The sequence below is a fragment of the Abramis brama genome, assembly GCF_963993115.1.
Source record: "Abramis brama genome assembly, chromosome: 11".
NCBI lineage: Eukaryota > Metazoa > Chordata > Actinopteri > Cypriniformes > Leuciscidae > Abramis > Abramis brama.
In genome coordinates this window covers 5,739,825-5,764,368 of record NC_139973.1, presented here as the reverse complement: position 1 = coordinate 5,764,368, position 24,544 = coordinate 5,739,825, and the positions used below count along the sequence as shown (strand labels likewise).

General features: G+C 35.2%; 3 protein-coding genes across 4 annotated transcripts; 2 read left to right on the top strand and 1 right to left on the bottom strand.

Annotated features, from left to right (window-relative positions):
- The first annotated feature begins 3,843 nt into the window (after positions 1-3,843).
- cyc1 (cytochrome c-1) lies at positions 3,844-11,706 on the top strand. The gene is made up of 7 exons (XM_084128702.1): positions 3,844-4,170; positions 5,363-5,553; positions 6,602-6,728; positions 7,503-7,660; positions 7,969-8,129; positions 8,633-8,733; positions 11,215-11,706. The coding sequence occupies exons 1-7, from the start codon at positions 4,090-4,092 to the stop codon at positions 11,317-11,319; spliced, it is 924 nt and encodes a 307-aa protein (XP_083984828.1). The 5' UTR covers positions 3,844-4,089; the 3' UTR covers positions 11,320-11,706.
- A 1,372-nt stretch (positions 11,707-13,078) lies between these two features.
- Positions 13,079-22,640, top strand: ergic3 (ERGIC and golgi 3). Of its 2 annotated transcripts, XM_084128288.1 has the most exons (14): positions 13,087-13,241; positions 13,528-13,598; positions 13,761-13,848; positions 14,276-14,395; positions 14,991-15,084; positions 16,009-16,174; positions 16,614-16,671; positions 17,624-17,638; positions 17,989-18,020; positions 18,108-18,204; positions 19,792-19,856; positions 20,075-20,211; positions 20,368-20,423; positions 21,796-22,640. In XM_084128288.1, the coding sequence occupies exons 1-14, from the start codon at positions 13,154-13,156 to the stop codon at positions 21,873-21,875; spliced, it is 1,167 nt and encodes a 388-aa protein (XP_083984414.1). In that variant the 5' UTR covers positions 13,087-13,153; the 3' UTR covers positions 21,876-22,640. The 2 variants fall into 2 exon arrangements, with proteins under 2 accessions (XP_083984415.1, XP_083984414.1); XM_084128289.1 differs by lacking the exon at positions 17,624-17,638 and having other exon boundaries at positions 13,079-13,241.
- On the bottom strand, positions 18,463-19,488 carry romo1 (reactive oxygen species modulator 1). Its single transcript, XM_084128290.1, has 3 exons — positions 19,356-19,488; positions 18,799-18,929; positions 18,463-18,687 (listed from the first exon to the last, which is right to left on the bottom strand). The coding sequence occupies exons 2-3, from the start codon at positions 18,927-18,929 to the stop codon at positions 18,579-18,581; spliced, it is 240 nt and encodes a 79-aa protein (XP_083984416.1). The 5' UTR covers positions 19,356-19,488; the 3' UTR covers positions 18,463-18,578.
- Positions 22,641-24,544: the final 1,904 nt, after the last annotated feature.

Sequence of the window (24,544 nt, the reverse complement as noted above, 5' to 3'; positions counted from 1 at the left end):
TATTTCAGCAAAAGATTTGTCAGCATTTACTCACCTTCATGTCATTCAACACTTTGTATGAACAGAAAAGTTGAATCTTTTAAGCTGCTCTTTTGCATATAATGAAAGTGAATATCTTCCTTTTATAATTTTCATTTTTATAAAACTATCAATTAATTTTAATTATTATAATTTTTTTTTTTTAAAAGTCCTCCGGTCAGCAAATAGAACTGATTGAAGACTGCAGCTGGCATATCTTTCAAACTTTGTGTATCTTTTCCTGACCATAAAAAAGATCTATGAAATGTGTGATAATCCACATGGTTTTAATAAATCTAATTTCTCTACTGCAGCATTAATTAACATTATCCACGACACTCGCACTTACATTTATCCATACAAATTAGTGCTGCACGATTAATCATATCGCAATCGCTATGTCAAGCCTATGCGATTATATGACGCAAAATGCTGCGATTTTCTGTTAGCAGCGGCTGGTTTTAAAGGGACAGCAGCCAATAAAGCTTTCTGTCAGTCAAGTTAATCAAAGAGCAAAGGGAACAGAGAAAACTCTCACTGCTCTTGCCTAAAGAGTTTTTATAGCATTATTACGGATTAGTCTATATTTAATTTATAATAATTGATGCTGTGCAGACTGTTTGATAACTTTATTCAATTTCTGTATATGTCCTACCTGTTAGACAGGAAGGGCACCGGTAAATATGACTTTTATTATGGGTTTATGTGAGGATTGTTTGAAGTTCACTTAAATTAAAAGTTGCAATATTTTTTGAAGCCTAATAAATGTTAAAAAATGTAATGACTGAATCACTGTAATGTTGAATGGCAATGTAATGTGTGTGTGGGGGGGGGGGGGGATCATTTTTTATCCAGACATTAATAGCTGTATTAGCTGTATTTGTCAGGGTTCTGCCCTAGCAGCTTTGTCTGTGTTGTCTTTGTTTCATGTCTCTATGTTTGTTGTACTTCAACATGTTGGCCATGTGCTCCTCTGTTCCTGCCTCCCTGTTTCCCAGTACCACGCCCTCTTATCTTGTTGAGTCCTCGTTTGTCTGAGTGTGCTCACCTGTTCCTCTTGTTCTCAGCTCCCTTTATATGTGTTCTCTTGCCCTCATGTTTTGCCAGTTTGTTATATTCTTTCTATGTGCCATAAACTTTGCGTGCTACTATAGTTTCTAGTCAGAGCTTACTTTAGTCTAACCTAGTCTAGTGCTTGCTGTGTCTTTTGTCTTCCCTAGTTTGTCCTCCAAGCTGAGCATCCCTGGCTGCTTACACCATCAGCCAAGCAGCAAGACCGGTGCAGTAATTGTTCGTGCCCTGAGAGTCGATCCCCTTGTACTGTGCACGATCCTGTGTCGATCCTGCCTGGCACTTACTGTTCTCCTCCAGTCTCTTGCTGCCATTCAGTGTCTACCCTCCCTCCTACTGTCATCCTGGGTTGGATTCAGCGGTGGATCTCTCAGCCTGCCTGTCTTTGTGCCTCATCCCTGCCCACTGTTTGGACTGTTCACCTCCTCTCCCTCACAATATCCTGTCTTGTCTGCTGTCTTTAAAAAAAAAAAAAACCTGATCACTCATTTCTGCATTTGAGTCCTCCTTCATAGATCTATAACAGATACTGACCTTCATTCATAAAAAGATGCCAATAAACAAGTATTTAAAATATACATTTTAATGTTGTCTACATTAATTTGGAGATTAGCTGTGAAATTACATTATGAAATAATTATATTACATTATAAAAACTAACAAAATATCTTATTTTCATGAGCGTACAAATGTTCTTATTTATTGTTCTATTTATTTTATACTATTGAGACTATAACAAGTTTGCAGTAATGCAAAGATGTCATTATTTAATTTTGCAAAAAATATTATTTTAATTTGAAAACACTGTGCATTTAGGCTAGTTGTTGCTAGTTTGAGTTGAGAAATACACATTTCAGCATTATCGCTAATCTGTGTCTGCATTTTCCTTGAGAACCAAGCAAGTTGACTCATGAAACCATTTGTATATTATATCGCAATCGCAATATGGCATTTTCCCCAAATCGTGCAGCCCTAATACAAATTACATAACACTTATTACTTTATTTTTATAGACATCGCTCAAGAGTGCTGTACTCCATCTATCATTCATGTTCTAACTGTATTGACTGCTTAGGGCTCACTGGCTGGACCTGGACAACTGCCTCTGCACACTTGTTGCACACTGCCATCTACAGGAATGAACGCGCAATTACAACAGTAAAAAAAACAAAAAAAACAAAACAAAAAAAAAACATAGGGTAATATTATTTCAGTACCAATGACTGCAGCAAGTAAACAAACACCGTAGCAAAAAATACCTAAAAAAAAAGGTAGCACGGTAATACTGTGTTTTTGGACATGTACCATGGTATAATATTATGGTATTCTTTACATATAAACAGATACCATGCACTTCACTTATAAAAAGTATCATGATATACCACGTTTGACGTTTACAATGGAACTACCATGTCTGGACATGTACCATCTTGCCATATGTCAAAAAATGGCTCATTTGTGTGTCTTTATATATTTGCAAAGGAATGTAAGGAGAAACAACTGAGCTAACTAAAGTCTCCAATAGGCACTTTCCACAAATGCAGTTTGGTGTCCTATTTTTTAAAGCACAATTTCCATTTTTTTCTTCTTCTTGTGAGACTGATTAGATAATTTAAAATAAAATAATATGATATAAAATAGGTTTACTTACATTAACTTCAATTAAATTCAATATTTTAGGCTAAACGTTAAGTTTATCACAATTATCGCAAAAAAACACACAAATCAGGGTTTTGTTGGTAACAGAGCTACAAAGTAAATTCATATAAAATGATTATAAACCAGCTCAAATTATATTTAGTTTGACCTCATGAAGTTGGCGAACAACATTACATGTTAGTCTGCAAAATTATCACAGGAATACCATATAAATAATACCATGGTACAAGAATTTCCATACATCAAAGCACCAATATCATCTCACACCAACACTTTACCATGGTACCACCACAGTGACTGGGCATAGCCTTAAAACACAGACTACCACACGTAAAAAAAAAATAATAATAATAATTTAAAAAAAAAATTCAAAGATTTACTTTGCTAGAAAATAATTATAAACACAAGATACAACAAATAATCAAGAAAATTATAATAATTGCATGGTAAATGCAGCTTTGCCAACGAGTGACAAAGGCCTCAAGTTCAAATCCAAGCCAAACCAGGAGCAAACGTATGTCAGTGGCATAGACTGTAAAAAAAAATAGGTCAGTGGATGTATATTTGGAGAAGGCACATTTATGTTGTGATTTGATTACCTTGACCAGCTATGTGCAGTACTTTTATCATCCATCCCACATTTTTTGGCTTATGGCAGGTGTAGGATTCGACTTTCGAAACACTGCTTCATGAAGTTTCATTTCGAATGTTTTGTTTCGAATCGAATCTGTGGTTCGGAGCTTGTTGCGTGGAACTTGCCAAAGTCACGTGATTTCAGCAAAGTTTTGATTGTTGATCATTTCAAAGCCTTAGAAATGCATATCAAATATGACACAGTAGACCTTATAGGGTTAATACAGAAAAGGACAATAATATTTAATTGCTCCTAATTGGTCTAGTTTGTAAACCCCTGCCTAATAACATACAAAACAAGAATATACATCAATAAAATAACACAAGTGGTTTAACTGATTCAGAGTTGCGAAAAGCGAGGAGTACTTGACTACTTTTGACACCGCCAAAGAACTTGTGGTATGCTGCTCAGTGCTCAGTACACCTCCAACCTATATGTGGCGCTATAACAAACAAAAAACAGTCTCGGGTCATTGTAACTCGGGTTAATAAATAGCTAAAAATAAGATAACGCTACGTTTTGCGTCCAGTAAAACCTATTTTCGCTATCTAAATGACATATATTCTCCATAATTTGAAAAAATTGCCGTTTATTAGCATCTGATATAATAAGTTTTGTAAGATATTGTGTAATTTTCAGGAAAGGAGGGGCCAGTATCGCGCTCATCCGGTGGAAGAGTCTTTTATCAGCAGAGCAGAGTCAAGAACATGGCGGCGCTCCGTGTGGTCGTGTTCTCCGGCACCGGGAGAACCCTCCTTAACACATCAAAATCTCTTCATGCTCCACGGGTATGGTCGCATCTAGTATTTTATTTTTTAATTTGCTCTTTTCTCGCATTCTGGTGTCGGAAGGATGTAAATATACGCCTTTATTCGTTGGCATGTCCCGGCGTCTCTTGCAATGTATTACCTTAAGCAAGGTCACAGCAGATGTGGCTCTTCTTACATTCGTATTATGACGTTTCTGCTTTTATGTTAGTGTCGTAACACATTTGGCCTATCTAATAAGAAGTATTATTTGTTAGAAATCATGTATAGTTTATTTAAAAAGCACTTTGAAGTCTAATAATGATGCGAGCTGCAATTCCTTGAGTTTATCCTTGGTGACATCATTGGTCTTTGACAGTCAAAGCTTATAATACATTAGTAATCCTTCTAGTTTTTACAGAACATGACAACTGTTTCTGTTTGTTTTACAATATATGCTAACAATTTATGTCAAATGTTGATTTGAAAATTGTATATACATTTCACATGTCTTAGTAGCCTACTTGTTTTATTGACAGCAGAATTTGAGCTGGCATAAGCTCCAGATGTGTGTAAGACCAGATGATCCTTGAAATCTAGCATGATTTGACAATGTTACTGATTTGTTGGTCTTTTTTTTCACAAAGGATTTAACATGGTAAAGTCACAACTTTGCTTAGTACTTTGTGACCTTAGATATCATGTTTATTTCCTAATCATTTTACAGTTCTTTATTTAATTTTTTCAAAATCCTAAACCCTCAAAAATCCTTTTAAAAATCCTCAATTACATGTTAGGTAGTCCCAGATTTTTGGGCTCCACCATATTTGTTATGACTCGCCATATTCTTATGCTATATTTATTAGTACATCTTTTTAATAGAAGCCAATGCATTGTAACAATGTAAAGAGTTTTTGTCATTGGTTAGTTTGAATGGGCATTTAAAGTTATTGGTGCAGATTTTGTCATTATTTAAAAAATAGTTTTCATGTTTTTTTTGGACATGAATTCTTGAAGTACCTTGGAGTGCCGTATAAAATACCATGGTATATGAATGTGAAGACCGTAGCGTTGTTCATCTTATTATTAACAATTTGGAATCATTTCTGCAGTTTCATTTTTGACTTGCATCTGTGAATGCTGGGATGACACTAATCGAGTTGCATTTATGCAGAGTTATCCATCAAATAACTAACTGAAAACTAATCCTTGGCAACGTTTTTGTCTTTTGTAGGCCAACATGTCATTCGCTAGCCTGCCGAAGGGGAAGAAGATCGCCCTGACCACGATTGGAGTGCTGACGACAGGAGGAGCGGGTCTGGCTCTAATGCTGCAGCAGTCAGTCAAGGCCTCTGATTTGGAGTTGCACCCACCATCATACCCCTGGAGCCACAATGGATTGCTGTCCTCCCTCGACCATGCCAGGTACCACAGTCCACATCTTGTGCACTTACCAGAGCGCACAAAATGATGTTGTCTACTGATGTTATAGCAACAGTAGTAGATATTTTGAAGAATGTTAGTAACAAGATGGTTGACGATAGCATTGACCATTGTAGTTTATTTTTTATTTTTCCTACTATGGAAGTCAATTACCAACATTCTTTAAAATGTCTTCTTTTGTGTTCAACAGAAGAAAGAAACTCATACAGGTTTGGAACTATGACAATTTAAAACATTTTTGGGTGAATTATCCCTTTAAAGAATCAGCAAAGTTTTAAAATCGTTGAAGATTTTACTTTCTTTATACTCTAACAAGGAACGTTTATTTGTATCTCTCAATCATCGTTGTATTGTGTTATGTTTTGCCCCCTCACACTAAAAAGATACAGAGCTTTGATCATAAAGCAATTAATCTTACTAAGACATATTTATTATTATTATTATTATTATTATTATTATTGGGATATGCAGAGTTACATTAAGTAGTCTGTTATATTTTTATAAACATCTCATTGATTTACATTAACGGCCAGTTAAATATCAGCAACTGCACCAACTTACATATTTTTGCTTAGTTTGTGCCTCCTTGAGTGTGAGCTCCATATTCTTCTATTCCTATGTCACACTCTATGAGCCATAAAGTCCTGATGTATCAAATATGATACTTCACAAAAAAAACACATATGCAATTTTTTTTTTATTGTATAAAGCTTCAATAAACCCTTCTATCTAAAAAAATGTATGACTATTATTTCATACGTCAGGCTTTACAGAGTTAAATGTAATTAGGGATATTGGTTTTATATAATTTCTCCCTGTCTAGTGGAGTTCATGTGGCATAGCTTCCCCTGCTCTGTTATACAGTGATTCAATATTTGCAACGGAATATCTATTTTCAATATATTCCTTGCAGTATGATCAATATTTAGTCTCATTAGCCACCTATAGGAGGAATTGTACATATCAATGGACAATATATCAAATTACAATGCTCTGAGTTAACTATTCTTTCAATGGCTTTGTTTTTCAGTATTCGTCGTGGGTATCAGGTGTATAAGCAGGTGTGCTCGGCCTGTCATAGTATGGAGTATTTGGCCTTCCGTAACTTGGTAGGAGTGTCACACACAGAGGCAGAGGTCAAGACCCTGGCTGAAGAGGTCAGATTTCTCATGATGTTAACATGCATAACCAGTGGTGGATGAAGTACACAAATCAAGTACTTGAGTAAAAGTACAGATACCCTGACAAAATATCACTCCAGTTGAAGTATTCAATATTACTTGAGTAAAAGTACAAAAGCACTTGATTTTTAATGTACTTATTTTACTTAAGTTAAAAGTACTGATTGATGAATGTTTATTTTAATCTTATGTTAAGTTTTTACAAAACTTACCCTGTTCAGACAGTAATGCAGAAATGTGGACATGTCCAAATTCAAGCATTTCATACAATGGGCTTTAAACGGCTCGCCCTTTTACAGCAGATTTAGTTCACAAGCAACTGACAGTCGTGACTTAAATATGATTTTCATTTGCAACAATAAATCCTAAAATTTGGCTGTAGTAACTTCGCCAGGCTTGTGAATTCAATGAATGGTTAACTGGAGACTCGCTCTGACCGGATCATTTGAATCAGTGAGTTGTTGACTCAAGAACAGATGCAATCAAATTGGTGCAATTCTTGTTCATAAATCTAATTTTATTATATATGTATTAAATCATAATCTAATTGCACCACTGAGTTTAATGGAATATTTTGTAGTGTTTCAAGGCACAGCAATGCAATGCAATACAAATTTTTGCACTGACAAGCAAGCATCACTATCATTTTCTTTTGGAAATAAACAACAATGTGGAGTGTCTTGTTAATGCATCTGTCACCTTAATATCTTTGACGCACATCTGTAATGTGGTTAACATTCTGTTATGTAGATTGAAGTTGTGGATGGTCCTGATGACACGGGAGAGATGTTCACCCGTCCTGGAAAACCCTCAGATTACTTCCCCAAACCCTACTCGAACCCTGAGGCTGCCCGTGCTGCAAACAACGGCGCTCTGCCCCCTGACCTCAGCTATATTGTCAGTGCCAGGTAACGAATTACTTTGATCAGGTACAAAAAAGTCTCCATTTTACACTGTAAAAGACATTTCTGCCATCTGAATCCTCATAAAAGCATCACTAAAAGCCCTTTTTGTGGTCCTGTTTGCTCTGGCATTAAAAAAATTTGAACCAAAAAATGTACCATTTTTATATGATTGAGAGAGATTAAACTCCATAGATTTGTTATTATCATACTGCTATTTTTCTTTTCCAAACTTGATCTTATAATTGTAAACTTTTTTTTTTTTCTTTTTTTCTTTTTTCTTACATTTTATGATTTCTATTTCTCTCTCTCAGGCATGGAGGGGAAGATTATGTGTTCTCACTCCTGACCGGTTACTGTGAGCCTCCGGCTGGTGTGTCCATGAGGGAGGGGCTTTATTACAACCCTTATTTCCCTGGTCAGGCCATTGGTATGGCACCACCCATCTACAACGAGGTGCTTGAGTTTGATGATGGTGAGTTTTTAGTTTTCTAGTATCATTGCCCCTTTTGAGATGCACTCCAATTCATATTTCTACTAGGACTGTCAATAGATAATCTAATGTCTGTCATTAATACAACTCATTACTTTTCTTTTTGCCTAAATATAGTGCATTCATTTTGAATTCATAAAATTCCTTTTGGTGGAAAGGAGGGAATAAAATAACAAGATTTGTCAGCCCGCTGGTGGCATTCTCATTAACGGTATATTTTACTCATGGGTTATATTTCATACTTGCTGGGCTTTGATTATAATTAAATTCTGCCATACAAAGACTGCAGAGGACTTTTCTGTGTTAAATATCCCTTCTGATTTTGATTTACATATAAATTAGTTAAGTTTTTCCCCATTTACTGATAAGTTAATCCTCTCTACTGGATTGAAGTAATTATGAACTAATGCCCATTAGGTAAATGACATATGAAGTATTACATATCGTAGGTCAGAGTTTTTTAATAGCTCACTTTTTCTCCATAGGAACCCCTGCCACCATGAGCCAGGTTGCTAAAGATGTTTGTACTTTCCTGAGGTGGGCGTCCGAGCCAGAACATGACCAACGCAAACGTATGGGATTGAAGGTTTGTGTTTTCCTGATTTCTTCACCACCAGTTTATTTCTTCAGGCTCAGCTGACATCATTAGATATTGGTAGAAGGTTAAGAGTTATGTAATGCAAAACTACACTGCCCGGACAAAACAAAAAGTTTCTGTTTGGATTTAAATAGGCAAATGCTTAAGAGTCTATGTTTGGATCATTATTGCAGGGATTAAAAATGATGCACCTCTTGATGGAAATAAATGTTGTGATGTTATTTCCATAAAGCGGTGCATTTGTTTTGCTCAAGATCTTGTATTGACAGTGCAAGAGTCCAGCACTCTGTAAAGTCTCCTCCAGCACATCCCAGACTTTCAATGAATTTAAGATCTGGAGTCAGAGGTGCCAATTCATGTGTGAAAATGATTATTCATGCTCCCTCCCAACCATTCTTTCACAATTTGATCCTGATGAATCTTGACATTGTCATTCTGGAAATGGCCATGATGTGTTTTCCCGGTCGTTTAAGAAATGACAAGCTACACACACCATCAATTAGGGTTAGAAGAACTGCTGCCAAACATATAAAATGCTAGAAACATAATAATTACTGCAATAATGATCCAATCAAAGACTCTTAAGCATTTGCCTATTTAAATCCAAGTTTTTTTGCTGTGCAGTGTCAATGACTAGTGTTGCTTTCGTCAACGAAAATTATGACGAAATATTGTCGTCAACGAACCGTTATCGCCTGACGAAAACGAGACGAGACTAGACGTAAATGCATGGTCATGTGACGATGACTAAAATACATGTATAATGCAATATCGTTGACGAATAAAAACGAGACTAAATGTGGTTTAAAAAAATAAAAACTATGCTAAAATGTCTCTTCATTTTCGTTGACCAAAACGAGACGAGACGAAATGTAACGTCACGACGAATGAGAGGGTTGTGCGTGAACCCATAGCTTTGTCGGCTTTAAATTCTGGATTGCGATCTGGTCACCCGATTATCAGCGAATTTAACCATATATTACTCCATTAGTTATTCTATTAAAATGTCTCATTGATATATTTGACACATTCATAATCATTACTTTTGCTGGTTCTTTGTGACAGCTGTTATGTGCGTTATTGGCAGCGTCTCTTGTTACATGAACACGTCACCGCATCAGCGCCAGAACATGGAGATTTTATTTTAGAGTAGATATAATCGCACAACCTATTCGATATTTTATAATTAAATAAACTAATCGAATATCCAAAAATCGTGACTCATCCCTGCATGGAATCTCTTGTTTCTTTTCCCAAATCTTCACTCACCCATTTTCTAAAGGTATTATAAACGTTTCTTGGTTTGCTTTTAATTAGGCCTATTATATTCGTATTCTTTACTGTGGTAAAGTAGAAAAACGCTGTAGGACAGATAGCCTACATTTGTACTTGCATGTCAAATTCTTTTTAACACAGTTTTGTGCTTGTTATATTAGACATTGGGCGCGAGTTTAGTTGTAAAGCGCGTTTGACACGTGTGGGTGATTTTTAGTTTCACTTTCTCTGGCAGCGCAATCTCAAACACAGCCTAAATATCTCGCCCTTGTGGAGGATAAAATTCGCTCTTCAAACCAATTTACATCAAGTAGAAAACACGAAGATATCATAAAGAGATCGATATCTTCGTGTTTTCCTGCTCGTGTCCCACATCCCTCTCAAAGCGCAGAGTGTATCACGCGTCTTTGTGTGGAAATATAAAACGAGTTTTTTTTTTTAATAACCCCCCAACCACCGCCGGTAGTTGGTCCATTACCGCGGTGGTAAAAAAACCTGCCACCGTCACAGCCCTAAATATAGGCCTAAATAGCCTATAATAAAGATAGCCTTGTTTGAAATTCTATATTGACTGGGTTAAATAGAATCGCATTACTAAAAAAGAGACTAAAATACAATTTTCATTGACTAAAACTAGACTAAAATGTCATCAGTTTTCGTCGACTAAAACTAGACTAAAATGTCATCAGTTTTCGTTGACTAAAACTAGACTAAAATGTCATCAGTTTTCGTCGACTAAAACTAGACTAAAATGTCATCAGTTTTCGTTGACTAAAACTAGACTAAAATGTCATCAGTTTTCGTCGACTAAAACTAGACTAAAATGTCATCAGTTTTCGTTGACTAAAACTAGACTAAAATGTCATCAGTTTTCGTCGACTAAAACTAGACTAAAATGTCATCAGTTTTCGTTGACTAAAACTAGACTAAAATGTCATCAGTTTTCGTCGACTAAAACTTGACTAGACTAAAAAGAGTATGAATGTGACTAAAACTAATAAAAACTAAAATGACAGCCTGACACAAAGACTAGACTAAAACTAAAATTAAAACAGGCCGCCAAAAACAACACTATCAATGACCACAGTATAGCAAAAAAAGCAAAACATGCATGCTAAATATGAGAATTCATCCCATTTAAAGCACTACTTCTAAAAAATAGTGATAATTGTTTTTCTCTCATTCTCTCTGCAGTTGTTAATGGGCGCTTCCATACTTGTTCCCATGGTCTACTACATGAAGAGGCACAGGTGGTCTGTGCTGAAGAGCAGAAAGATTGCCTACAGGCCACCCAAATAAAGCCAAACTGCTGCCTTCACCAGGCCTTGACACAACATAAAAACCTGATTCACAATTCTCCGATCTTTTTCAGAATGCACAATGCTTCAAGATAAGGTTGCTGTCATCAATAACTGCTGGACATCCTATCAGATAGATGTCCTTGCTCCTAAATGACTTGGGGAGTGGGATCTGAGACAACCTTTGTGATGTTTTACTGTAAAATAAATATTATCTCAATGAATCATTTGTGTTTGTTTGCAAGGCAATGTGTTCAGAGGCAAAAATCAAAAATACATTTGCAACCTTCTTGTGCTTTGTGAGATCTGTCCTCGCTTTAGGTTCTCTACACTTTGTTGTATAAATATTTAATAAAAGCGGTATACCCTAATGACCTCTTATAACAAATCTGATTCTGTTTGATCATTTAGATTCATTCATTTAGCTGGAGTTTTTTTTATCCAAATCAACCTACAAATTAGGAAATACTAAAGCCATTTATTGAAAACGACAGTAACAAATTATATGTACTGCAATGTACATAACATCCCAACCTTAGAACTTTATAAGTTCATATAGGAGTAGTTTAGAAGTGTAGAAAATGTTGTGAATTAACTGTTTGTAGACAGTGTGTTTTCTGAGATGTCCTGAAGGTTGTGTTAGACTGTAGGCCAGAATACTAATTTTGCTGTTTTGTTTTTTGTTTTGTTTTTTAATGTTTTTATAACTTTCTCTAAATTTAGATAATCATGCTCAGAGATCTTCATAACTGCAGGTCTAATCTGCTGTCAATAATCTAGTTTTATCAAGCAATAGAACGCTGAATACATAAGATATTTTGCCAGACCTCTCAAGATAATTGTAAAAAAAATCCTGAAATTCTAAAACAACAGAAGTGTGAATTTTTTTTTTTATATGCTTAGATTTGACAACATAAGGCAGAAACAGAAGATGATTTTGATTTGAATAGGTCCCATTTTAATAGGTCCTGATAGGACTAAATATGTCTTTAAAAGGACTATAATGATTTTAATATGTCCCAAAAAAGTTTTGTACAACTTAATCAATCTTAATATATCCTTGTGGTTTAACTTTAATGACGGAATGAAGAATGCAAAACTCAATCGAGTTAATGAAGACAAGCGGTGAAATGTATATTAAAAAATGTTTAACTTACACACACCTATATGGTATATGTACATTTATCAAATAAAATATAAAACTACATGAAAATAAAAAATTAGGGATTGCTAATAAGGAAATATCAATATAATTTAATTTAAAAGTGTCATTTGTTGTGAAATTTAGGTCGAAATAAAGCATACTTCTTTGTGTATAGAGAAAATAAAAGTTTAATACTCCCGTATTCTCGTTAGTAAAGATTAATAAAATATCTTTAAGGGTTAGTCCATAAATGACTTTAATTGGTAACATTGAAACAAAATTCCAATATCCGATTAAACTTGCAAAATAAATCAAATAAACGCCACAAAATATCTATTTGTTAATGTCTGTATATTTAAATAAAGCTGCATTGCATGATCTATCATCTTACTAATTTAAAGTATAGTATATTAATGTCGGCCTAAAATACATGTCAGCGTATAAAAACAAATATTTTAATAATTTTGTTCTTAAATGGTAAGAAATGATTAAATAAAAAAAATATCTTAAATAGTTTTTACGATGCAGATATTTTAGACATCTGCCACTAGAGCGTCAACAGAGGAGAGACGCTCCAGCTACGCGGTGGAATCTGATTGGCTGGGAGGATTCCATCACTTCCTCGATGTACCGGAAATGGGTCACTGGAAATAGAAGTGACGGCTAGCTTTACCGCGGCACGAGAGGGAGAATGGATGCGTTAAGTAAACTTAAACAATTTGACGCTTATCCGAAAACTCTAGAGGACTTCAGGATCAAAACATGTGGAGGAGCCACGGGTGAGTGATACAGATCCACCGTTAACTGCAGAGGTGCTGAGCGCCATTCATACACACAGACTCATGGGGAGAAACAGTACCGAAGAGGCTAATTAACATAACGTCTTAAAATATGTACATCTAATTACATATTTAAATGGGACTACATGAACATAGCTTGATTGGAAAATGTCTCTGGGGGCTCTTAAATCCAAGTCTGTATGAGATAAGAGTCATGCCTCATGTGACTGTGATTTAAATGCCATGTAGATCACTTGTTTACTAATTTTCTTTGTTCACTTTATAGTGACCATCATCAGTGGACTTATCATGTTGATTCTGTTCTTCTCTGAGCTGCAGTATTATCTAACTAAGGAGGTGGGTGAATGACTTCATATAAACTTGTGCATAATATGTCTAACTCAATCTCATGACATCTGTCAGTCTATAGTGGCTGTGGATGGAGTGTTTATTTTCTTAATAGTGTTTATGTTCATAAAGTTTTGATGAAACATCTTTGGGTTCTGGGTTCTCTTTTAGGTCTATCCTGAACTTTTTGTAGACACTTCCAGAGGAGACAAACTAAGGATCAACATTGATGTTATATTTCCACATATGCCTTGTGCCTGTAAGCAAACATTTTGTTCTGTACTTTATGTTTGGGTGGTCAGTCCTGCTGAATACTTTGTAGATGAAAGTTATGTCCTGTTGTTCATGTGCTGTAAAACCATATAAGCGAATAAAATAAATTTCTTGAATCGGGTTAAGAAGTTATACTGTATAAGTTATAATAATAGAAGGCCCTATACTGTAAAATGTGTTGAAAGACCTGAAATGATCAGGTCATAGTATATGTGGATTGCAGCCTGTCAAGAACATGTCCGTGTCATATTTCACCCCAAAGACAGCTGACACTTACCCAATCAATGTTGGTGTCAGATTTACTCCCGCTGTTTTACTTATTATTGTTATTACGTACTATTACTGTTATTATACACTAGTTATTTTCTCTGTGTGCAGGTGTTATTGAGATGTTTGTTATTTTGTTTTCGTAGATCTGAGCATTGATGCCATGGACGTAGCAGGGGAGCAGCAGCTGGACGTGGAGCATAACTTGTTTAAACAGAGACTCGACAAAGATGGCCAGCCAGTCACAAATGAGGCTGAAAAACACGGTCAGCATCATCATATCAAGTGCTTGAACAAACTGATGTTCTTATATTCTGCTGAAAAATGGACAGTCTATCATTCTTGAAAGCTGCTCATGAAGTGATTTCACATCAACTATAATTGCATGAATGCAATTTTCAAGCTAACTTTAACCCCATGTTCACACATGCTTCAAATATTTAAATAAAGTATTAGTTCAACCATAAGTGAAAGTGGGAAAAAAGTGAAAACAAGGGATATTGTTGCGGTGCTTGACTTGTTTTGTGCCATTTGTGAACTTTAAAAGATTTCAAATCATCGAAAACAAGAATTGTATTAATGCAGTTGTCAATCTAACTTTAATAATCTGTTTAAACAAGTAATTGTTCACCCATAAGTATTGAGAAAAAGGAGAAATGTTATTATACTTTGCGTTTGTTCTCTTTGTGCACTTTAAAATATTACAATTCTTCAAAAACAAATTGTGTTATAAATGCAAATTCTAAATAATAAAAGCTATAAAAGAGGGACATTTTATTACAAACATGGTTTTACAATAAAGATCACAGATTGTAGAATATATGCCTTGATTTGACTTCCATTCTGTTGTTTTCTGTGCAGATTTAGGCAAAGTGGAGGAAGGGGTGTTTGACCCCAGTACGCTGGATCCTGAGCGCTGTGAGAGCTGTTATGGAGCTGAGACTGAAGATTTAAAGTGAGTTTCACCACCACAAACTGAGCAGCTGTGGTTTTATGAAAAATTAGATATTTGCTTAAAGAACAAGTCTTTCTACTGGTGTGAAACCGGTTCTGAAAAATTTAGTTATGTACTTGACAGACACTTCAAGATAGTCAAGATAGTCAAGATAGCAGCTCCAGTTCATAATCACCTGTCTGAATGAGGAAGAGATGATTTAAAAATCCTCCAGAGCATCTGTCTTCACACTTGAGTTGATTTAGCATTTGCAAATCACATTTACAAATAACATTGGTAGTGTAAACACTAATGTTTCCTGCAAAAGACTTTCACTGGAAATGCATGTTAATACAAAGTGTATATGGCAATCTGTGTTATTGTAGTATTAATTATCTATGATAATAGAATTTAATATTTGAATTAGTTTTTATTTTTATATTTCAGTTGTCGTTTAATTTTAGTTTGTTTTTAGTAATATTGTTATTTGCTTTGTTTTGTTTTATTACTTCAACTTATTTAATTTCAGTTAGTTGCCAAAGCAACATTTGTAATTTTCATCTAAAGGCCCATTCGCACCATAACTGTAATGGTAAAGATATAGTTCTAAAAATTGTTCTCAATATAAAAGTGTAGTAGAGTCCACACCAAAACTATAACGATAACAGCACAGAAAAATGGTATCGGAATCACTTTCAGAACGACTTTTTCCAGCTGATGAACGATAAAAACATTGAGAGCCAATCAGAATCCATCCTGAGCTCGATGCATTTAAAGTGGTAGACAACAAAACTGCAGCACACGCTTAGAATAAACAGAATATCATCCGCTGGTGTGGATGCTAATATAGTTATCGTTATTCAATTATGGAAAAACTGTGTATCTGAGACTGATGTTCATACCAGGTGTATACGGCCAAAGTTTGTGATTGTGATTGTTCTTCAGGTGTTGCAATACCTGTGATGATGTGCGGGAGGCGTATCGGCGGCGCGGCTGGGCGTTTAAGACTCCTGACACCATTGAGCAGTGTAAGAGAGAGGGCTTCAGCCAGAAGATGCAGGAACAGAAGAATGAGGGATGTCAGGTCTATGGCTTTCTGGAGGTCAATAAGGTAACATGCAGCCCATGATTTGATTTCTGAATCAATTGCTGCGTCCAAAATCAAACACTTCCATTATATATAGTATGCGAACAGAGTAGTATGTCCAAATATATAGTGGGCGAAAAGTTCCTGGATGACCTACTACTTCCGCCGAGATTCTGAAGTGTGCATTCGATGTACACTTTACTATCGCATGAGGCCACAGGGGAGGATTTGTGAATGGTGGTGGACAATCCAACTGACGGCGTAGGTCACATGACAGTGACAACATAGCGGATGTAGACGTCCAAATTTCATTCATAGTACAACATACTTTTTTAACGGTCACAAAGCAAGTTTCAAAGCAAATGTAGTACAGTTTGGGATTTTGGACGTAGTGAATGTTTTAGGTTAAACTACAAGCTTACATATTTTTAAAAATCACAACATTTCCTTTATATTTCCTCAGGTGGCAGGAAATTTCCATTTTGCCCCTGGAAAGAGCTTCCAGCAGTCACATGTTCATGGTAAAGACTCATGTTTAGTTATCAAGTATGAATCAAACACAAGTCGAAGCTTTTAGGTCTGATGCAGAGGCATGTTTAGTAGTTTTAGCCTATTAACCGGATTAAAGTCTGGATGCCCAAACCTTTAGTGTTCTGTTAATGATTTTGATTATTATTTTGATCAAATTGAAACGGATTTTTAATGAAGCCTATGAGCCAGAATGCATCAGATCTTAAAGTCTTGTCTGCATGTAGCCTCATTTCTTGGCTTCTCATTTCTTACTATGTAAAGGAGTGTATGGTGAGCCATTCAGTGCCGCTAAGATCTGTCTTTTCATTTGCTTTTTCTGCCTGCTTTCTCAAAACTGTTCATCAGTCCGTCTGTGCACCTGAGTATCTGTAGTTTAAATCACCTCAAAGTCTGTTTTATATTGGCCAGTTGCCAAGTTTCTGGGCTGATGAACAGTTTCTTGTCCCGTCATTGTGTATGCAAGTGTGCCTTTAAGATCATATTAATTCCTCTATGCATTCATTGCCTTGTGGTGTTGACCATGGATGCTGTAAATCAAAGCGGTTTTATTAATGAAATGATTTTTGGGAAGTCTGGGTTTTTAACTTGGGGACAAAAAGGTTTCTACGCTTTCCCACCAAAGCTCACAATCTTTCTCAGTAACAAGGTACAGAACTAACACCGGCTGCGCTTGGTCATGCAAAGGCTATTCTTCCAATAGCTTAAGCGCATATCCAATACTTCATTAATAGACCTTGGATTCAAGTCCCAAACATTATTTCAATAGCCCTACTTCAGGAAAAAAAAGAGAGAGAGAGAGATGAGTCTCACAATTTGGCCATTGCAATTTTACTCTAGTATTGGAATGAGCTTAAAGGGCCAGTGGTTGTCACAAATTCCTCTTGAAAACTTTGCTTTCCAAAATCGAAGCCATTTAGTGACTATTTTCTTTTCTTTCTGCAGTGCATGCTGTGGAAAGTAAGTTGATCTTTTATATTTTAATAAATCTTTATTCCAAGACAAGTTAGAATTTACCTTGTTACTACATCAGTAACTCTGCTTTTCTCTGCACATTATTTAAGATTTAGTCTATAACAAATAGTCAGTTTGTGATTTGACATTGCAGGGGCTTCTATAACATCAATTAATTTGTCACGATTCTCATCAGCAAGCGCATCTGTGACCACTTAATGTACTACGCTCTGCCTTTGTTTAAAAAAAATTGCCAATTTCTAGGCTAACCAAGTTTACTCAGTTGAGGTGCATTTACAAATTGTGGGTCTTTCGAAACATTTATTCATGTTGTCAATTGATTCCTTTATTTTCAGTTCATGATCTGCAGAGTTTTGGACTAGACAATGTGAGTTGCTTCACTTTTTTTCAATAAGACCGATCTGCCATTGCCCATAATATTAGACCTAACAGAATTTGTTTGGTATGACCATAGATCAACATGACACATTTCATCAAGCATCTTTCATTCGGCAAGGACTATCCTGGAATTGTCAACCCTTTAGATGAGACTAATGTAGCAGCACCTCAAGGTAAGCGTGTGCCGTTTCTTATTTTCACGCCTAAACTAAAAATGTGTTTCAAAGAAAATAGTGTTGTCCAGAATTAAAGAGCCCTTCTTTCTCTTCTCTGTGGTCATTTCATTGTCAGCCCTCCATAAACAGCAGAAAGGTCACTGTTAAAGGTCAATCCCATGTAGCTTATTCTACTGGACACAAATGAAAAGTAGGACTGTCTAAAGTTACCATCAACAGTTAAATCTTAGATTGAGCCCAATATTTACAGAAAAATCTGTTTTCTTCAATCAGTCTTTATTGACACCTGTGTCCTTGAATGTGGGTATGATGATGACAAATAAATGAATCTACAAAAGTCCTATCAGTTGAGAAGTGGCATTAGTGTGATCTCAGCAGCGGATGCCCATCCCAATCGCCATGAAGGTTCCGAACGTGCCGCCGCTTTGCATCATCGTCTTCCCAACTCCGCCCATCAACTCTCGACCCCTCATGCCGATCCTGAATAGAACAAAACACACTATTAAAACAATTGCACAGCTTTTCTGCCAAAATACCAGTTAATGAATTATGTTGTATTATAAATAACCCAAAATATGACAGTCTTCATACCTGAGACAGGAGAAAGTTCCGAACATGGCTCCTGCAGCCATGCCGACGGCAAACCCCATCATGAAGCCCATCTTGACTCTGTCAAAGCAACTGGGCTGCGTCTGTCCATACGGTCCTACCGACACCGGCATCTGGAAGGAGGATGATGCAGACTTATATATATATATATATATATATATCATCATTTAAAATATTGAATCTTTTCATTTTTGTCGCCTTCCGAGTTATTTAACATATTATGACCTCTATAATGCCCTAAAATGCTGTTCGTATTCTAGGTAACGTTAGTAGCTCACTGTTTACTGATAAACTAGAGACCTTCGTTTTATATAAGGAAATGTACGTTAATTATATGAGTAACTGAACTGAAATGGTCTTATTTATGAGGTCTAAATGACTTACCATTAAGGTTGAAGTAAAACTAAAATCTATAAAAGCTAATTTATTGCACGTGAGTCGTCTATTTCGTTTAATGTCACCAAGGTCTAGCCTTGAACAAACTGTTATGTACGTATCAATAAATTATCGGGAAATATATTTGAAGAAAATCTGCTTACCTTGTTCAAATCGCTATGTGAGTGCCTCTATTAGTTAGTTTTCTGATAGATTTGTTAAGTGTTTGTTATAAGACTGCTTCACACAGACGCCATTACTTGACAGGAAGTGGTTGGGGTTTAAAGTACAAGCGGAGGAGAATGCGAGGCACTAAAGTGCAGCAGCGCCCTCTAGCGGTGTGTTCCGAGCAGGAGATTCTCCCTAACGGTGAAGGATGGCACTGCAGGCTGTTTGTGATAATGTCACATTAGTTTGTTCTTGTAAATAATAATGGAAAGATTATGTCAAAAATGGTAACACTTGGCATTGACATGTCAAAAAAATTTGTTGTCAGTGCAAGGGGATTATAAGAGAATAATTTGGAAATAATAGTTCAGCTGACACAAAACGTTGAGATACTGTATTTTATATTGATCTATGCACTCTTTTGCTCTACAGCATCAATGATGTACCAGTATTTTGTGAAAATTGTGCCGACGATATACGTTAAAGGAGATGGAGAGGTAAGGGAGCTGAGCTATTTGGGGAATAAAAACGTTTAAAAAATGTATAAAACTGTGGCTACTTAGTATTAGTACCATTGGCAAAATAATGATTAAGGTTTTACATTACTGGCAATAACTGAGGTAGTAACAATTGCTGGTTTTCATGGTAATCTTTTATGTTAATTAAGAATACTCTTTAAGGTATTTTAAAAAACATGTTTTTCCTTTTACTTTAGGTTGTTAAAACAAACCAGTTTTCAGTAACAAGACATGAGAAGGTAGCGAATGGGCTGATTGGAGATCAGGGTTTACCTGGTGTGTTTGTGCTTTATGAGCTGTCTCCAATGATGGTGAAATTCACAGAGAAGCAGAGGTACGTCTCCTGTTATTGTTGTTCGTTCTCATTTCATTACACTGCACACATTATGTTCACTTTGTATGAAAGAAACCGTCTAAAGCAGTGTGTTGCATGAGGGAATGTAGCGATTTTTAGTGTTTAATATATATTTGTATGGGCTTTCCTTCGCAGGTCTTTCACCCATTTCCTAACAGGAGTTTGTGCTATCATAGGAGGTGTTTTCACAGGTGAGATTCCAGTTATCACAGATATGCACATATGGGCAGAATGAAAGAATGCAGACTTCATAAACCTGCTTTTACTGCTTGTTTTTACTGTGGCGGTAACATTTATGTGCTGAGTGCACACCTTGTACGTGAGAAGTGTGTAAAATCCAGACAAACCATTTCCAGTTTAAATGCTTGAAGATTAGTTTTTACCTTTTTAATTGTTCAGTTGGACCATATAACGAAGGAACAATAGTCCAGCATGCATGTAAACACCTTTAAAACTCTTTCCAAAGCATCATGCATCAAATTGTTTGAGAGAAAACAACAGTGTGGCGACTTCGAAAAAGCTATAATCGGGCTACATGCTTTTGGGAAGAAAAAATAAATTCTGTTTAATATTGCGATTGTGATTGTGATTGCGATTTTAAAATGTATGCTTTATTATTATTATTATTATTATTATTATTAACTAAATAAACAATAAGAAATATTATTATTGTAAAAAAAAAACCAGTACAACTGTAAAAATGTAAATATAATTGCCCTAAGTCTAAGATAAATAATATATTTATTAGCATTTTGTCACTCTAAAACACATACATACATAAATAAATAAATAAATAATACAAAATTATATATATATATATATATATATATATAAAAAAATAAAAATATATATATATATATATATAATTTTTTTTTTACTTTTTTTTTATTTATTATTTTATATATATATATATATATATATATATATTTTTGTATTATTTACAATTTTACAGTTGTACTGTATTTTTTTTTACAATAATAATATTTCTTATTGTTTATTTAATTTCACTTAAATGGCAATGAAGATTACCTATTAATTGTCATTTAAGTGAAATTACTGAACTTAAATATACGAGCTTGATAAAAATGATCATTCTAGAAGAAAATTTCAGATGGCACTTAGAGGCTTTTGCATCTGAACTCTTCATATATATATATATATATATATATATATATATATATATATATATATATATATATATATATATATATATATTTATATAAAATAAATAAATAAAATGATAATGAATATATAATATATACTTTTTTGTATTGTAAGTATTTTAATTTATTTTATTTTTTTGCAATTTGATAATCGCTCTAAGCTGAATTGTGATATAGGTTTCATTTCAATTTATTGTGCATTGTGCAGCCCTTATTTATAATATAATTTTATTCGCTTTTTTTAGCTAAATAATCCCCATATTTATTTTTTATTAGTTTATTCACTTTTTTTTACAACTTTACTGTGGACTGTTAACACAGCACGCAGACAGCAGTGTCACTCCAGGGATGTAGATGGGCTCTTTATCTCACCTAGTCTGTTCCTCTCCTGTTCCTTCAGTTGCCGGACTCATCGACTCTTTGATATACCACTCAGCAAGAGCCATACAGAAGAAGATCGAGCTGGGTAAAGCGTCCTAGCAGCGCAGGGAAAACCTCCGTTTTGAAGGGAAGACGCCACAATGAAAGCCTGCAGACTGTTTGTTGTTGTGGCCACAGAGCAGTATCCATCGACAAACAAGCACAGGAGCCGCACAAGACCTGTGACTAAGACACTGGCCGACTGAATTTTGGAGGATCATATGGACCTCAGCGGTACGTCGATGCATCAGTGGTTTACCTCTGCAAATCAAAGCTTTCTTTTTGAGATTTTGGCCTTTGAATTATTTGTTCTTTATGAATCGCTCTTTGGTTGATTTAAAAAATTGTGGTGTAACCTGATCAAGAAACCAGTGTTTTCCTGCCCGTCATACACTGTCAGAGTTTGGCAGACTAAACCAGCAGTTTTAACAGTAGTTTGAATGAGTTTCGGTCCCTACGGAAGAATCAAAGCGACAGCCTTTGTCAAACTGGAAAAGACACACATGCGATCTCAACAGGGACCCTGTTCTGTCATCAAGCACACAAACTACTTGCAGAAACAGAGACTGCAGTCTGTACACATGTCTGATGTTTCTTTGTTTTTTGTAATTGCACCTTTAACTCTGAATTCAGGGGCTGAGGTGTGTGTGTGCGTGCGCGTGCGCGTGCGTGTGTGTGTGTGTGTGTGCAGATGGGTGTTTGATATGCAAGAGTTTTCGTCATGTGTCATTGCTGGTTTATTGTTTGTGTGGGGAAAATGTATTTATATTTTGATTGTTCAAAGCGGTTTTTAAAAATGAGAAATAAATGTAACGCTGACCTTCAGTGACTTTTCTCGTGAATGAGCAACTAGTGGAATTGGATTCCTAAATTCGTCTCACGACACTTTCACTGTCACTAAATTCTCCATCTTGGAGGTAATGCAGCACAACAATGATATTCTTATTATTTAACCATCTGATTCTGAAGTTTCTGATCATTTTTGCTTAATTTCTATGAATTTGATCTTGAGTGTTTAGTTTTAATTTAAATTTATTTTTTTAATGAAACCAAGCCTAGATAGACGGAGAGACTGTGTTGGAAATTGTGTACAATTCTTCTTTCTTTTTTTTTTTGCTAAACTTTATTTTAAGGTGATGTAGTTACATTGTACTTAAGTACTGAGTAATATTAATTAACTACATGTACTTACCATAGTTATGGTTTGGTTTAGGGTTACTTGTAATTATGCATAATTTACTGTTATTACTATAGTAAGTACATGTAGTAACGTGTAACTACGTCACCTTTAAATAAAGTTAACTTTTGTTTGTACATTGCAAATGTTCTCGATTCAACTTGTTTGTAGTGTTAATTTTTGCATCTCTTACTAAACTATTTAATTGTACAGCCAAGAGGTATGACATTTTTACACAAAATTAATTTAAAAATGTGAAAACATCTCTTATTCCAAACATTATCATTATTAGTTGCATCATCAAAATAAGCAGGTTACTTTTATATTGTTTTTAGTGTCATTTCTAGTCATCTAAACTGATTATTTAAATGGACAGCAAACAGTTATGACATTAATACACAAAATTAGATGAAAATGTAAAACACTTTATTTCCGAAATGATCATTTTTAGTGTATATCGCCAAATGCAGTACACAACTAGAGTATCCCACAATGCAAAGCTCTGGAATTTGATCTTCTATTTCTAATGAACTGCATGGAAACAATATGAACCATAATTTTAATCATCTTCTTTACTCATTCTCAACTGCCAAGACATTTACCCCAAGCTGTATTTAAATTGGATGCCCCTTTATTTTCTAGATATAGGATGCAACAAAGTAATTAGGTCGAGTGGCAACATGTAGCATACTGTTTGAATTTTTTGTGTGTATGTACTTTAAACACGCTAAATTTAGTGTGTAGAGGAAAACAAATGTACACGTAAAAAATGATATGATCAATAAGTTTGACATGTTTTTGCATTGCTTTAACTCATCAGATAAGTTGAGCAATTTTCAACTTTTTGTAAGTTATACAAGATTCAGCTAATTAAGTCTTTATACAAGTTTCAGCTAATTGTTAAGTCAGTTTAATGTCATTTAAGTTGAAAGAGCTTAAACATCCAAGTTGATTGCCTGAGTTTTGCAATTTCCTGAGGATGAACTGAAAGGTCATTCTCTGTAAGCAGACAGTCTTTTGCTGTGTATTAATTATTTCATGTGACTGATCCACTGACCTTCTTTTCCTAAATATTCTCCTCGGTCAGACTCAGAACAAAGACCTGTGTGTTTGACTCTTTTTCCTGCGTCTGAGAACAGGTAACGTTGGCCACCAGGTGGAGCGCTTGTATTCTTACTGAACACGAAGCTCAGTCTCGATTTTTTTTTCCCTATTCTTTTTTTATTTAAAATGGGGAACACGGTTATAACGAGCTGAATACACTGCCATGAGTAATTTCCGGGAAGTGTGTCACAACTGCCTTTGTGCTGAAACATAACTAGTCGAGAAACCAATTTTAGCTCATTTAATTGATGTGGCGGTGTTATACGAGACGTCCAGACCAAATCTTTAGAGACTTTTGTCTAATTCATTCCAGATGGAAATGTTTCTTGACTCAGTGACTGAACTTTAGTCATACTAGTCTACTACTTACTGTATAGTATTTATTCATAATGGTATGTGTGTGAAAAGTAGCCTATGCTGCTAGCGCTAGCATGCTACTTTATCACAT

Coding starts and splice junctions, on each gene's coding strand:
- cyc1 (XM_084128702.1), top strand. CDS start 4,090: ATGGCGGCGCTCCGTGTGGTCGTGTTCTCCGGCACCGGGAGAACCCTC. Junction 8,130..8,632: donor GGTGCTTGAGTTTGATGATG/GTGAGTTTTTAG, acceptor TTTTCTCCATAG/GAACCCCTGCCACCATGAGC. Junction 8,734..11,214: donor GCAAACGTATGGGATTGAAG/GTTTGTGTTTTC, acceptor TTCTCTCTGCAG/TTGTTAATGGGCGCTTCCAT.
- ergic3 (XM_084128288.1), top strand. CDS start 13,154: ATGGATGCGTTAAGTAAACTTAAACAATTTGACGCTTATCCGAAAACT. Junction 13,599..13,760: donor AGTATTATCTAACTAAGGAG/GTGGGTGAATGA, acceptor GTTCTCTTTTAG/GTCTATCCTGAACTTTTTGT. Junction 16,175..16,613: donor GCTTTCTGGAGGTCAATAAG/GTAACATGCAGC, acceptor ATATTTCCTCAG/GTGGCAGGAAATTTCCATTT.
- romo1 (XM_084128290.1), bottom strand. CDS start 18,929: ATGCCGGTGTCGGTAGGACCGTATGGACAGACGCAGCCCAGTTGCTTT. Junction 18,688..18,798: donor GGAACTTTCTCCTGTCTCAG/GTATGAAGACTG, acceptor TGTTCTATTCAG/GATCGGCATGAGGGGTCGAG.